This window comes from Garra rufa, chromosome 19 (genome assembly GCF_049309525.1).
Source record: "Garra rufa chromosome 19, GarRuf1.0, whole genome shotgun sequence".
Taxonomy (NCBI): Eukaryota; Metazoa; Chordata; class Actinopteri; order Cypriniformes; family Cyprinidae; genus Garra; species Garra rufa.
The window spans coordinates 34579725-34593023 of record NC_133379.1 but is presented as its reverse complement, the minus strand read 5'-3'; the positions used below and the strand labels follow the sequence as shown (position 1 = coordinate 34593023).

Here is a 13299-nt window from a genome sequence, read left to right as displayed (position 1 = left end):
GAAGATTTTTATTTCTTTTTAAAGGAGACTTCTCTGCTCATCAAGGCTGTGTTTATTTGATTAAAAATACAGAAAACTATAATATTGTGAAATGTTAATGCAATTTAAAATAGTGGTTTTCTAATTTAATATACTTTAAAATATAATTTATTTCTGTAATTCAGTGCTGAATTTTCAGCATTATTACTCCAGTCTTCAGTGTCACATGATCCTTCAGAAATAATTCTAATATACTGATTTATTATCAGTGTTAGAAGCATATGTGCTGCTTAATTTTTTTTTTATTTTTTTTTGGGGGGGGGGGGAAACTGTGATTATTTATAGGATTCTTTGATAAATAAAACGTTAAACGTAGCATTTATTTAAAATAGAAAACTTTTGTAACAATAAATCAGAGTTTGGGGTCAGTAAATGTTTTCTTGTATACTTGTATAAATGTATACTTTTATTCAGCAAGGATGTGTTAAATTGATAAAAAGTGATAGTAAAGACTTATATTGTTAGAAAATATTTATATTTTGAATAAATGCTGTTTATTTTAACTTTTTATTCATCAAAGAATCCACAAGTTCAAAAAAATATTAAGCAGCACAACTGTTTCCAACATTGATAATAAAAGTAATAAATCAGTATATTAGAATGATTTCTGAAGGATCATGTGACACTGAAGACTGGAGTAATGGCTCATGGAAATTCACAGATCACAGAAATAAATTATATTTTAAAGTATATTAATATAAAAACCTGTTATTTTGAATTGCAATAATATTTCATAATATTACTTTTTTCTGTATTTCCGAAGAAATAAAAAAATAAACATTTAAAATCTTACTGATCCCAAACTTTTGAGCAGCAGTGTGTTCGGAAATGTAAATTATATAAATATACATAAATAAATAATTATGATTTTGCATGCAGCTAGCCTCTCACTACTATCATGCAGTGTTTTTAGGCCCTAATACTGTCAGTAGTGCTTAGTGATGTGCGATTCGCAAATGAATCGTTCGTTTGAACCGATTCTTTGTTCACTGCGTTTGCTGACTAAACTAAATGAAAGCTTTTGGAGAGAAATGTCTTGAAATAATAAATTACGCAACATCTGACATATCTCACAAACACAAACACATATTACATATATTTAAATTATTATTTTTTGTAAAAAAAAACAAAAAAAAAACACCAGTGCTTGACAGTGACAACTTAAACCAAGATGATTTCCTTGTCTTGACTAATTTTAGAAGCGCTTAAGGTTGCAGTTATTATTTTATTAAACGTGTTTCTGTAAGGTAGGCCCATCGTAATAATAATATAGTGCGCAAGCTGAGCGTTAGAATTAGCTCGAAAGAACTCGAAAGAATTAGTGAGTCGATTCCTTTGAACTGAATCGTCGAAACACAACCGAATGAATCGAATGCTCTGCGATGCTGGTGCTTCCTCTCTGCCCGCCTCCAAGCACGCAGTCGGCGGTCATGTGCGCCAAAGCCCACCAATCTACAGATGCGAGATGAGAGCGCTGCTCCTCTCCATCTCCTCACTCCTATGAGACCGTTCTCGGCTTTGACGTCATCGTGCGCTCCCTCCGGTTGCTAAGGCAACCCGTCTCCCCGCACCCCCCCTCCTCCCCCTCCCTCTCCCTCATTTTCCATCCCTACGCTGGTAGGATCCATAATGGTACAGGCAGCATCCTGCAGCACAATGGTGAGCGCGCAGTGATTCAGCATCGCAAACTCAGGCTTTAATCCTTCTCTTTTTATTTCATCTACATTTTTTCCTTTATATCTGTTTGATTCGCTCTCACAGTGGTCTTTAAAACCGTCGCCTACCGGGATGTTTTGAACAGGACTGGACTGTCACCGGACCGGGATCGTCGGACGGGCAGCTGGCACGGAATGGTAGGTCGGTCGTTCGGTCGGTGGGAGATGTTGATGCGGGAACCTGAAGGGTGGGGTGATGAATATTGATCGCTATGAAGGTTAATGAAGTCGATGCCTTTGTGGCTAACGAAAATAAATGATCAGTCACGACTGTCGCTGCGCACGAGAACGATCTCTGAACAGCAGGATTTCTCCGGTGTTTACCGGATCTGTGCGTGTGAGCGCGCATCATCCATCCATGTTTTCCCTGCATCACTCGCAGTCCTGCATCATATGTCCTGTTTCCACTGACGGCAGGCCTTTGTTAGAATATGCACCGATACAATCTGGAGTCCCAACAATGACATGAACATGCAATAGCAGGTGAATATATAAGCCTTTTGGATATTTTATAAGTAATTAAATTCCAATATAGCGTTCTAATTCTATTTAAAAATAATACATTTTTGCAGTTTAAGACATTTAGTTTTATATTTTAAGACTGTTTTGTAAGCATATGTAAGTTCATCCTGGAGTCTGAGATGGGGCAATTTGTGATAATGCAACGGGGTTCTTTTTTTTTTTCTTTTTTTTTAAATGTAGATATAGGCTACGAAACAGGATGAATCAAATATGAAAATAATAATAATAATATTTTAGCTTGCCATGCTTTGATTTTATTGCTTATTCCCACTTATGGTTGAATATAACCAATATTTATTTCAAATTAAATTATGAAACACAAAAACACTTTTTTTAAAGATGATGTCAGATTTTTATATGTGTTGCACTTGATGGAAGACAATGTTAGCATTCAGTGTTTTAAATTTTAAGATCAAATTGGATTTTAGGGATGTTTTTTGGTTTCTGGTTTGAATAAACATCAAGTCGGTATCACAGGATGTGACGTTTTCATGCACTTAAAGTGCATCATTTTTTTATAAGACTACATGCAATAACAGTCTCAAAAGTTATTAAAAATGCAAAAGTGCATTCGGATATGTGTCCCTAGACCACAAAACCCATCTTAAGGGTCAATTTTTTGAAACTGAGATTTATTGATGTATGCTTTGTTAGAATAGGACAATATCTGGCCGAGATACAACTATTTGAAAATCTGGAATCTGAGGGTTAAAAAAAAAACATAAATAAATACATTTATTTAAAAAATAAAATGACAAAAATATTAACTAAAATTAATTAATTAATTCAAAAATTGTCAAAAGCTATATCAGTATAGCAAAAATGGTCAAATCTAAAATTACAAGATTATTTGATAATTATAAACTATATATTATGTTCAGTCTGAGTACAATGATATATGGCCTTTGAAAGATTTTAACCAATGCAACTGCATAAGGGTGATCTTAATAACAAAAATGTAATGTGTATTAATTGTTTAGCTGTCATTTTTTTCTGGAATCTGAGGGAGAAAATCACCTTTAAAGTTGTCCAAATGAAGTTCTTAGCAATGCATATTAGTAATTAAAAATTAAGTTTTGATATATTTATGGTAAGAAATTTGCTTCATATGAAATATCTTCATGGAACATGATCTTTATGATCTGAATGATTTTTGGCATAAAAGAAAAATAGATAAATTTTGACCTATACAATGTATTTTTTCTACAAATATACCTGTGCTACTTACAACTGATTTTGTGGTCCAGGGTCACATATATTCTTGATGCAGAGTACAAATGGCTGTGCATTTATTTTTGAATTAAATTACATATTCAAAATGACTTGTAAGTATGTACTTTGAGCTTAAAAATAGAGTGTAATGTATTTATGCAAATTGACTCAACTGGACAAAGAGTTCTGTTATCGTCCTTCTTCACTTAGGCTTTTAATGCCTACCTTTTTTGCATTTTTCAAAACTGGTCATCTGACCTGTGCTGAAACGTTACATTAATGGTACTTTAAGCATGCTTTTCTTTTAACACAATGGCACAATGTAACATTTAACCATTAGTACTTTGTTAAAATGAGCCAACTGCTACAGACACGACGCAGTATGTAGTACTGAGGGACCTATCATCCCTAGCCCCCCAAAAAGACCCCATATGGCTAATTAGGCTGTTCCATGGTGTCTGTATAATGTTAAATCACATAACACTGGAGGCCCTGGTTAGATTCACCTCAAGGTTTAGTGTCAGAGGTTGTCGTGATCATCTGAACTCTCATATTCTATATGTGAGCTGACATTTTGATTAGGATTAGGAGAGTGATTTTGGGAATGAATTAGTGAGGCCTTGAGAAGCTGGATGGTTCAGCAAACAATCCCTCTCTGCAAACTGACCTCGCTCCTTGGGAATTGTCTTTGTTTTTTCAAGGACTTGCCTCATCGATAGACTGTTTTACCTGAATAGTTTATTGTAAATAGATGCTTGACCCATCCATTTATGAAGTCCACTGCAGTTTACAGGGTTAAACTTGTTATTCTTACCAATTTTTATTGACTTTGATTATTTGTTATTTAACTATTGTATGCATTCATGTTGGATCAGTAAACTTCTCTGTGAATCTTGTTTTATGTACAAAGCTAATTGCAGTTTATATTACAGTATGCTTTGTTTCCTGGTCATTGAGGTCTAAATTGAAAAATGACATGACTAGATGTCATATGCAAGCTCTGTGGGATTGCAAAATCATCATTTTAGTCCCCGCCGTACAGCCAAAGAACAGTCCCACTTAATATTTTATGTTTTGAAGCCAGTAGCTTCAGTAGGTGATTGTGGTTAGGATTAGTGGAGCCTGGTTAAGCCATCTCAGCATTGTAATGTTTCTATCACAGGCCCACATTATGCAACTAAACTCTGCGTGTTACAGGCCAAAGCTATTTGTAATGAGTTTGTAGATGATGTCAGTACTAACCAGGGAACATGGTGTTATAGGAATGGTATCAACATGACCAATCTGCTCTTCAACACTTTTTAATGTCAACGTTTGAAACATTCAGTGAAGTTCTTGACTCATGCCATGCATGGGCGATGTCTTGTAAGGTCGTTGTTTTGTAGGAGGCTTTATTAAGAAGTTGAATATCTTTTGAAATATAGCGATGAGTTATTTTGAAAAATCACAAAATCAAAAAGATTTAAATGGACAGTTTACCCTGAAATGAAAATTCAGGCATCATTTACTCACCCTAATGTTGTTCTGAACCAGTATGACTTTCTTTTATCTGTGCAAATAAGATTGTTCACGCTGCTCGTTTTCATATAATAAAAGTAAATAGAGACCGTGGGCTGTCAAGCTCTGAAAAGGATAAAAGAGCACAATAAAAACCATAAAAAAGTGCGCTATATTTCATGTCTTCTGAAGCAATGTTATAGCTTTCAGTTGAGAAACAGGCTTAAATTAAGTCATTATTTGCTGACGATTTCATTTGACAGCTGTGATCACCATTCATTTTCATTGTGTATATATATATGACAAGAGCACCTGCAATTGACATGCTAGAAATGTTCCACAGAAGAAAGAAAGTCATTCAAAGACACAAAGGTGTGTACATTATGACAGATTTTTTTTTTTTTAGTTGAACTATCCCTTTAAGGGCTTGAGACAATTTAAGATGACTATAAACCAGTACAAAAATACAAAACAAACTAGGGGTTAACCGATATGTGTTTTTCAGGGGCGATGCCGATACCAATTGTTATCGAATAGAATTATCAAATAGACCGCTAAATTATGTTTTGAACCAATAAATATTTCTGGTGTAAAAATGAAAATAAATGGCAAAATTAAGAATAACAAGGGCTCTGACAGAAACAATCTTTAAATTCTTTTAAATTAGTTTATTAGGAAAACAGTTTTGAAAATGACCAATACCGATAACCACAAAAATGCTTAATATGGGCACTGATAATCGGCAAGACCGAAAATCGATCTGCCCCTAAAACAAACACCTAATTTCTTAAAATATTATAGTATTTCTGCTTGAAAATAACGATACTGATAACCATAAAAATGCTTAATATCGGTGACAATAATTGTCAAGACCAATAATTGATTGACCCCTAAAACAAACACCTCATTCCGTAAAACATTATAATATTTCTGCTTGAAAATGACCGATAACCATAAAAATGCTGAATATCAATGTCAAAAAATCAGCAAGACCGACAATCAGTTGATCCATAAAACAAACACCTCATTCCGTAAAATATTATAATATTTCTGTTTGAAAATGCCTGATAACCATAAACATGCTTAATATCGGCAACAGTAATCGGCAAGACTGATGATCGGTTGACCCCTAAGACAAACACCTCATTCCGTAAAATATTATAATATTTCTGCTTGAAAATGACAGATACCCATAACCACAAAAATGCTTAATATCGGCGCCAATAATCGGCCAGACCGATAATCAGTCAATCCATAAAACAAACACCTCATTCCGTAAAATACTATAATATTTATGCTTGAAAATGACAAATAACCATAAAAATGTTTAATATCGGTGCCAGTAATTGGCAAAACCGATAATTGGTTGACCCCTAAAAAAAACTCATTTCGTAAAAATATTATAATATTTCTGCTTGAAAATGACAGATACCGATAGCCATAAAAATGCTTAATATCAGCACCAATAATCGGCCAGACCGATAATTGGTTGACCCCTAAAAAAACACCTAATTCTGTAAAATATAATATTTCTGCTTGAAAATGACCGATACGGATAACCATAAAAGTGCTTAATATCAGCGCCGATAATCAGCAAGACCGATAATCAGACAACCCCTAAAACAAACACCTCATTCCATAAAATATTATAATGTTTCTGTTATTTTATAACTATTTGGTAATACTTACAGATTTTAAAACCCAACATTTCTTTTCCATGCACATTTTACATCAGAATTTTCACAGTGCCAGTGATACTTTATAACCATGCATCAATTTTGGATCTTTCAGTTGTTTTAAAGCATCAGCACACTGAATTAATCGTCCATGAAATCTTAAGACTTATTATTGGCATGTGTCCAGGCATATGAGTGATTATGCCATTTGCTGGTGGCCATGTGGAGTGACAGAATGCTCATTATACTTGCAATTATGTGAAAAGAGGGGTGTGGCTTTAGACAGAGCTCCACCTGCTCCTCTTCTGAGTGAATAGACATCTATATCACTCTCTTTCTCTTTATCAGTCACTATCTTTCATTATATACTATAAAAGCAGATGTTGTTTAATAATAACCAAGCCGCATGATCTGTAGCAACAAAATTTCAGGTTTTTTAGTCTGAACTCCCACAAGCTTCCAGTGAGCTGTGAAGAGATTTAGCATTTGTTTTTTGTGCATCGTAAAATAATGTTTATCATTGAAATGCAATTTCAGCCCCAAGGAGAATGTTTCCTGTGCAAGCCGATGGTTTTAAGATACAAACCACAGAGGCTGCTGGGATTGATTCCGAAATGATTCAAACACAGCAGCCCATGGCAAGAAAAATGCTATGAATTTATCGATAACTTTTCACTTTCATGTTTGACCTCCATGCGTCACTTCAAAGAGAAAGTTAATCAGGTCTTTAAGCATCTCAAGTTAGCTAAATAAATGTGGGAAAAATATTAGAGAAGATAAACTTGCTTGTCTTTTTATATTTATTTCAGAGTTGAAATTATACTAATTAGAAATTAGTAAAAAACAACTATTGCCAGCAGTATTGGCAGATGTTGCTTTTAAGTAATATCAGCATCATTATCAAGTCCTTTGTATCCGAAATGGACAATGATCTTCATTTTTATGTATACTAAACTTCCTTCATATTTGATGAGTCTTTGATCATGAGAGGTCTTAAATGGACAGATGGAGCAGTTATTGGCTTACAGTTTTTACTTAAGTTGATCATTAGGATTTTAGAGCTCATCTTATATAACTGTTAGTTTCTCCGAAGTTGTAATTCCAGCAGCATCAACAGCACACTTCTACTAAGAGTCGATTGGCTTCTCTAGGCTGTTGTTGTAGATTAGTGTTCATTTTTATTATTTTATTAACTAGATTGTTTTGTAGTGATAACTGCCTCATATTTGATCAATTAAAGCTATGTCCTGTTGCAACACTTATGATTTAGTTTGTGCTCTAGTGATTCCAAATCTGTAAGATTTAATTTCTTTGGCTGAGCACAAATGGAGATATTTTGCAGAATGTCTAAGTCCAACAGTGGACATTGTTTCTGGTTCACAATCCAGTAAAGTGGTTAATATGATGACATCTAAGGTCAAATAGTATCTTTGAGCTATAGCATTACAATTAAGTCATTACATTGTGATGTGCCAGGTTTAATTGTGTACAAGAATAAATAATGATTTAAATAATTTATTAAAGTAAACTATTCCTTTAAATACAGTAGACTAGTAGTAGCACATGCCGCTAGCAGTGCCAAAAGGTCATGGGTTTGCTTCACAGGGAAAACTGATTAAATGTATACCTTGGATCCAGTGTAAATTGCTTTTGATGAAAGCATCTGCCAAGCACATAAAATGAAGACTCAGTCTTGACTATACAGTTTCAAATGAACAAATGATTAATGTCTCTGATCCATTGTTTTGTCAGATAAATTAATCTCCAGAGGCATTAGTGTAAATGTCATGAATTCACATCTGTTAGATAAATAGATTTTTACTTAATTGCTTTTATTATGTGTGTGACTATAGGTGTTTGTGTGTGTGTGAATGTATTCTTTAATTTCCCATCACACAGGAGAGAAAGTGTAAGTCATCATGATCATGCTCAGCTCATATTTAAAGTGAATTCTGATTAAAGCCGGAATACTGCAGCTGTCAGCAAAGGATTTATCTGATAGTATTAATGTGGACAGGAATTGTGGGATGTCAAACCACTGGAACATCTGTACTCGCTATTTTTGTATTATGCTATATCGCTCAAATTCTACTCAGTGTGAGTTTTATCAAATTAAATCATGTTGTTTTTATTCAGGTATGGCACTAATTTAAAATAAAAAAGAGTATCATGTATAAATACTTCCCTAAATGTTTTAGAGTTTCTAATATCTAAATCATGCTGAATGTTTACTGAAGACGCCATATTTGTTTCACATCCAAACGGAAGTGACTCATAGCTGTTCAAAACATTCAGTGAGAGTACATGAGAGCTGTCTGTGAATCCTCTTATCACTGTATTGGTTTTATTGAGTTGGCTGTGTGGTTATCAAGAGATTTAAAATGTTCTTGGTGTTACATTATGGGTTCTTCAGATCAGTGTATTGGGAGTGAAGTACTGCTGGTTTCTTTAAAGCAAGATACTTCAAGGTGGAATAGCTGTGGTTTTGAGACAGCATGGCATGAGGCACAGAATGGAAGAGAGAGGAATGTTAGGAAGCACTGGACTTTAGTTCAGAGAAAATGAGAGAGAACAAAAACAAAAAAAGAAAAAGAAATGCCGCTTCAGAAGTGGAAGGGGTCAGGGCTTAAAGAGTGGGTTGGCCCCTGCCGTCCGGTGTGATTTGGTCTCATGCTGATCAGGAAGGAGAAAGGAATGAATGAACAAGAGTGTTTACTGCCTGGGAAAAACTGAAGACTCAGCATGTTGCCCTAAACCTCACCACGATAGATAGATAGATAGATAGATAGATAGATAGATAGATAGATAGATAGATAGATAGATAGATAGATAGATAGATAGATAGATAGATAGATAGATAGATAGATAGATAGATAGATAGTGGATAAGTAGATAGATAGTGGATAAGTAGATGGATGGATGAATAGATGTTGGATGGATGGTAGATGGAGGGTTGATAGATGGATGGATGTTTGGATAAACAGACGGATGGATGGTTGGATAGATGGGTAGATGGATGGGTAGTTGGATGGATAGATAGATGGACAGACGGATGGATAGAGGGTTGGATAGATAGATGGATAGAAAGATAGATGTTGGATAGTAGATGGATAAGTGGACAGATGAATGGATGGACAGACAGACAGATGTGAGATGGATGGTATATGCATAGTTGGATGGATGGGTGGATGGTTGGATAGATAGACTGATGAACAGATGGATGAGTGGATAAATAGGTATGGATGGATGATTGATAGATAGACGGACAAATAGATGTTGGATGGATGGTAGATGGATGGATGGAAGTATGGATGGTTGGATAGACGGACAGATAGATGGATTGATGGATGATGGATAGATTGATGGATGGATGGATGTTTGGATAGATGGATGGACAGACAGACGGATAGATGGTTGGTTGGTTGGTTGGATAGATAGATGGACAGATGGATAGATGGATGGTATATGGATAGTTGTTTGTTTGGATGGTTGGATAGATAGACGGATGAACAGATGGATGGGTGGATAAATAAATGGATGGATGATTGGGTAGATGATAGACGATGGATAGATTGTTGGATGGATGGATGGATGGATGTTTGGATAGATGGATGGACAGACAGATGGATAGATTGTTGGTTGGATAGATAGATAGATAGATAGATAGATAGATAGATAGATAGATGTATGGATGGTTGATAGATGGATGGTTGGATAGACGGACAGATAGATGGATGGATGGATGGATGACGGATAGATTGTTGAATGGATGGATGGAATGATGGATGTTTAGATGGATGGACAGACAGACGGATAGATAGATAGATAGATAGATAGATAGATAGACAGACAGACAGACAGACAGACAGACAGACAGACAGACAGACAGACAGACAGATAGACAGACAGATAGACAGACAGACAGACAGATAGACAGACAGACAGACAGACAGACAGACAGACAGACAGACAGACAGACAGACATGTTCTTGTAAAAAACATTCCTTCAGGAACCCTGTCTAAAGCCCAGTCATTCAGTCAGCGTTTGAATTGTTTCCTCTCCGTATTTTGAAATGAGTCCAGTGGCCGGATCCGTTGATCAGACTGCAGGAATGTGAATAATTTAGATGTTTTTGCTGTGCCCTATAGTGGCAGAGCGTGTTATGCAAGAGACAACTTTAATTGCCTCAGCACACTAATGAGATGTTATTATCACTGCGCTTTGTTTGTGTTCTCCTAAATAGTCATCCAAACAAGTGTTTGGACAAATGTCATTTCCCCCGGGATAACCCCCTGTCCTGCTGACTGCTTTTCTTTCACTCTTCTATCTAGTACATGTGTGTGTTAATTACAGGCACTAGGAAGTGTGCGTCACTGTGTTTGTATTTCTCCCTGCGTTTATGTCTATGTGATTGGGAGAAATAGTGCATACATGATTGCTGCGTTCATCTGACGGACAGGAAGTTACACAGAAGAAGAGTTTAATCTATTTTAAAAAGTTTTTTTTTTACTTCGTTTTACTAACTTTATAAATTATCCGCAGGTTGTATTTGCTGATTTAAACTCTCAGGTCTCAAAGCAATTTACTGTTGCCATTCTAAATATTTCACTGAAGTAACTGCAGGCCATTCACTTCCACTCCGCTCTGAGCTGTGAGTTCGGGTTGTGTGTGTTTCTTTAGTGTTTGCTTGAATGCATATGTTGCTGCAGAGCTCACTTGACAGGATTTCAGGTTCCCCACAGCATCATAGACAGAGAAAGAGAGAGAGAGAGAGAGAGAGAGAGAGAGAGAGAGAGAGAAGGAGAGGGGTAGGAGAAAGAGAGAGGAAGGGAGGACGAGAAATATGGGACCAGTGTGGAATTACTGACATATTTATGTGATGCTTGTAAGCCGACTTAAGGTTTGCCTCCGGTGCGCAGCAGAAAACAGACTAAAAGCAAACACACACACACACAACACACACACACACACACACACACACACACACACACACACACACACACACACACACACACACACACACACACACCTACAGTATTCAGGATTGAGAATTTAAGTGAAATATTCGAGTTAGCAAACACTAAAACACACAGTTTGAACTGATTCCTAGAAATGAATTGAACTTTAAAAGTCATTACTCTGGCTCTGTGGAGTAACAGAAACGTGACTTCTTTTTTAACGTGTTAGACGAAGGGGTCATTTAAAATAGATTGGTCTTCCCGAGAGGACACATAACGCTGGCTAAAACAGGTCTCTCTCTTTTGCTCTCATTCTGTGCACTTGCTCAGACTGAAAGCAGGACAGAGAAGCTAAAGATGACCTAAACTTAAGACTGAGAGGATAGATAGAAAGATAGATACTGTAGATAGATAGATGCTATGCCTCTATGACGATGATGAACACTCCTGCTTGGCTGTGTGGGCTGTGGCCTTCAGGGATGCTGCGTTGTGATTGGCTGAGTCCATAGAGACCACGCTGTTGCCACAGAAAAGAGGATTTGATATTAACAGAACAGCGAGTGACATTTTCTTTGGACACTTAAGGCATCTGCCATTGTGAGCTCAGTCGTTCAGCCTGTTTTCTTCTATTGTTTTTAAGATGAAGATCGTACAGCGAGATGAGCGACTGACAGGATAATAAGAATCACAGTCATATTGGTGGAGAACATTGCTATTGACATCTTGAGTGTTTCGGCTGTTGCTAAGAAACTCGTTGAGTCACTGCAGATAGTTTGGGTACATGATGAATGCTGAGAATAGGAGAGACAGCCAGACTGAAGGGTTGTAGGCGGTGTTTGTTATTTACTCCTCCCACCCAATCGAGAAAAGTACTCGGACACCTGTCAAAAAGTTTGATATGTCACTTGAAGAGAGTGAGCTACCTAACTAGAGTAGCTTTTAGGGCAGGAGTTCTCAACTCTGGCCCTTGAGGTCCATTTTCCTGCAGAGTTTAGCTCCAACCCTAATCAAACACACCTGAACAAGCTAATCAAGCTCTTCATTATTACTAGAAAGTTACAGGCAGGTGAGTTTGATCAAGGTTGGAAGTAAACTCTGCAGGAAAGTGGATCTTGAGGGCCAGAGTTGAGAACCTCTGTTTTAAGGCATCATAGCTAACAAGTGAATGGTATCTTATGCTGCCTTCTGCAGCCAAATTGCAAACAAGTATGTATCTGTTGTGAAGAAAGCAACCCCAGAATTCCCAGTGACAAGCTCAGTGGAAAAACATGTGGCACAAGAAGCTGTGCGATATGGCTACAAGTCACTATCTTTATTAACAAACCGAAAAAACTCTTAAAATTATATGCTGTGACATAAAAACTGTATTCTAAAGATGATCTGAGCCAACTTTGGTAAAAATCAGACAAACATGAGTACGAAAAATTAGGTTGCGGAAATATAGCCTTACATCCATTTTTGAATGCTTTTTGTCAAATTTGTTCACACATTATTTAAGAACAGTTTGACTAATCAACTTGAAATCCATAACATTTTGCCAGCATGGTCTCAAGATGATCTGAGCCAATTTTGGTGAAAATCAGACAAACATTCTACTACGAGTTCAAAAAAGTAGTTATAGAGGAGATATTATATGGAGATATAGTCTCGCATCCATTTTTGAGTACTTTTTATCAAAT

General features: G+C 36.2%; 1 protein-coding gene across 9 annotated transcripts in view; it reads left to right on the top strand.

Moving 5' to 3' along the window:
- Positions 1-1586: 1586 nt before the first annotated feature.
- The window catches only part of mapk10 (mitogen-activated protein kinase 10), a 93432-nt gene continuing 81719 nt past the window's right edge, over positions 1587-13299 (top strand). For 2 of the 9 annotated variants that reach the window (XM_073824839.1, XM_073824837.1), the window contains exons 1-2: positions 1587-1698; positions 1801-1892. In XM_073824839.1, the coding sequence (XP_073680940.1) occupies positions 1890-1892 (3 nt within the window). In that variant the 5' untranslated portion in view covers positions 1587-1698; positions 1801-1889. The other 7 variants (XM_073824836.1, XM_073824844.1, XM_073824842.1 and 4 more) reach the window with 4 other exon arrangements.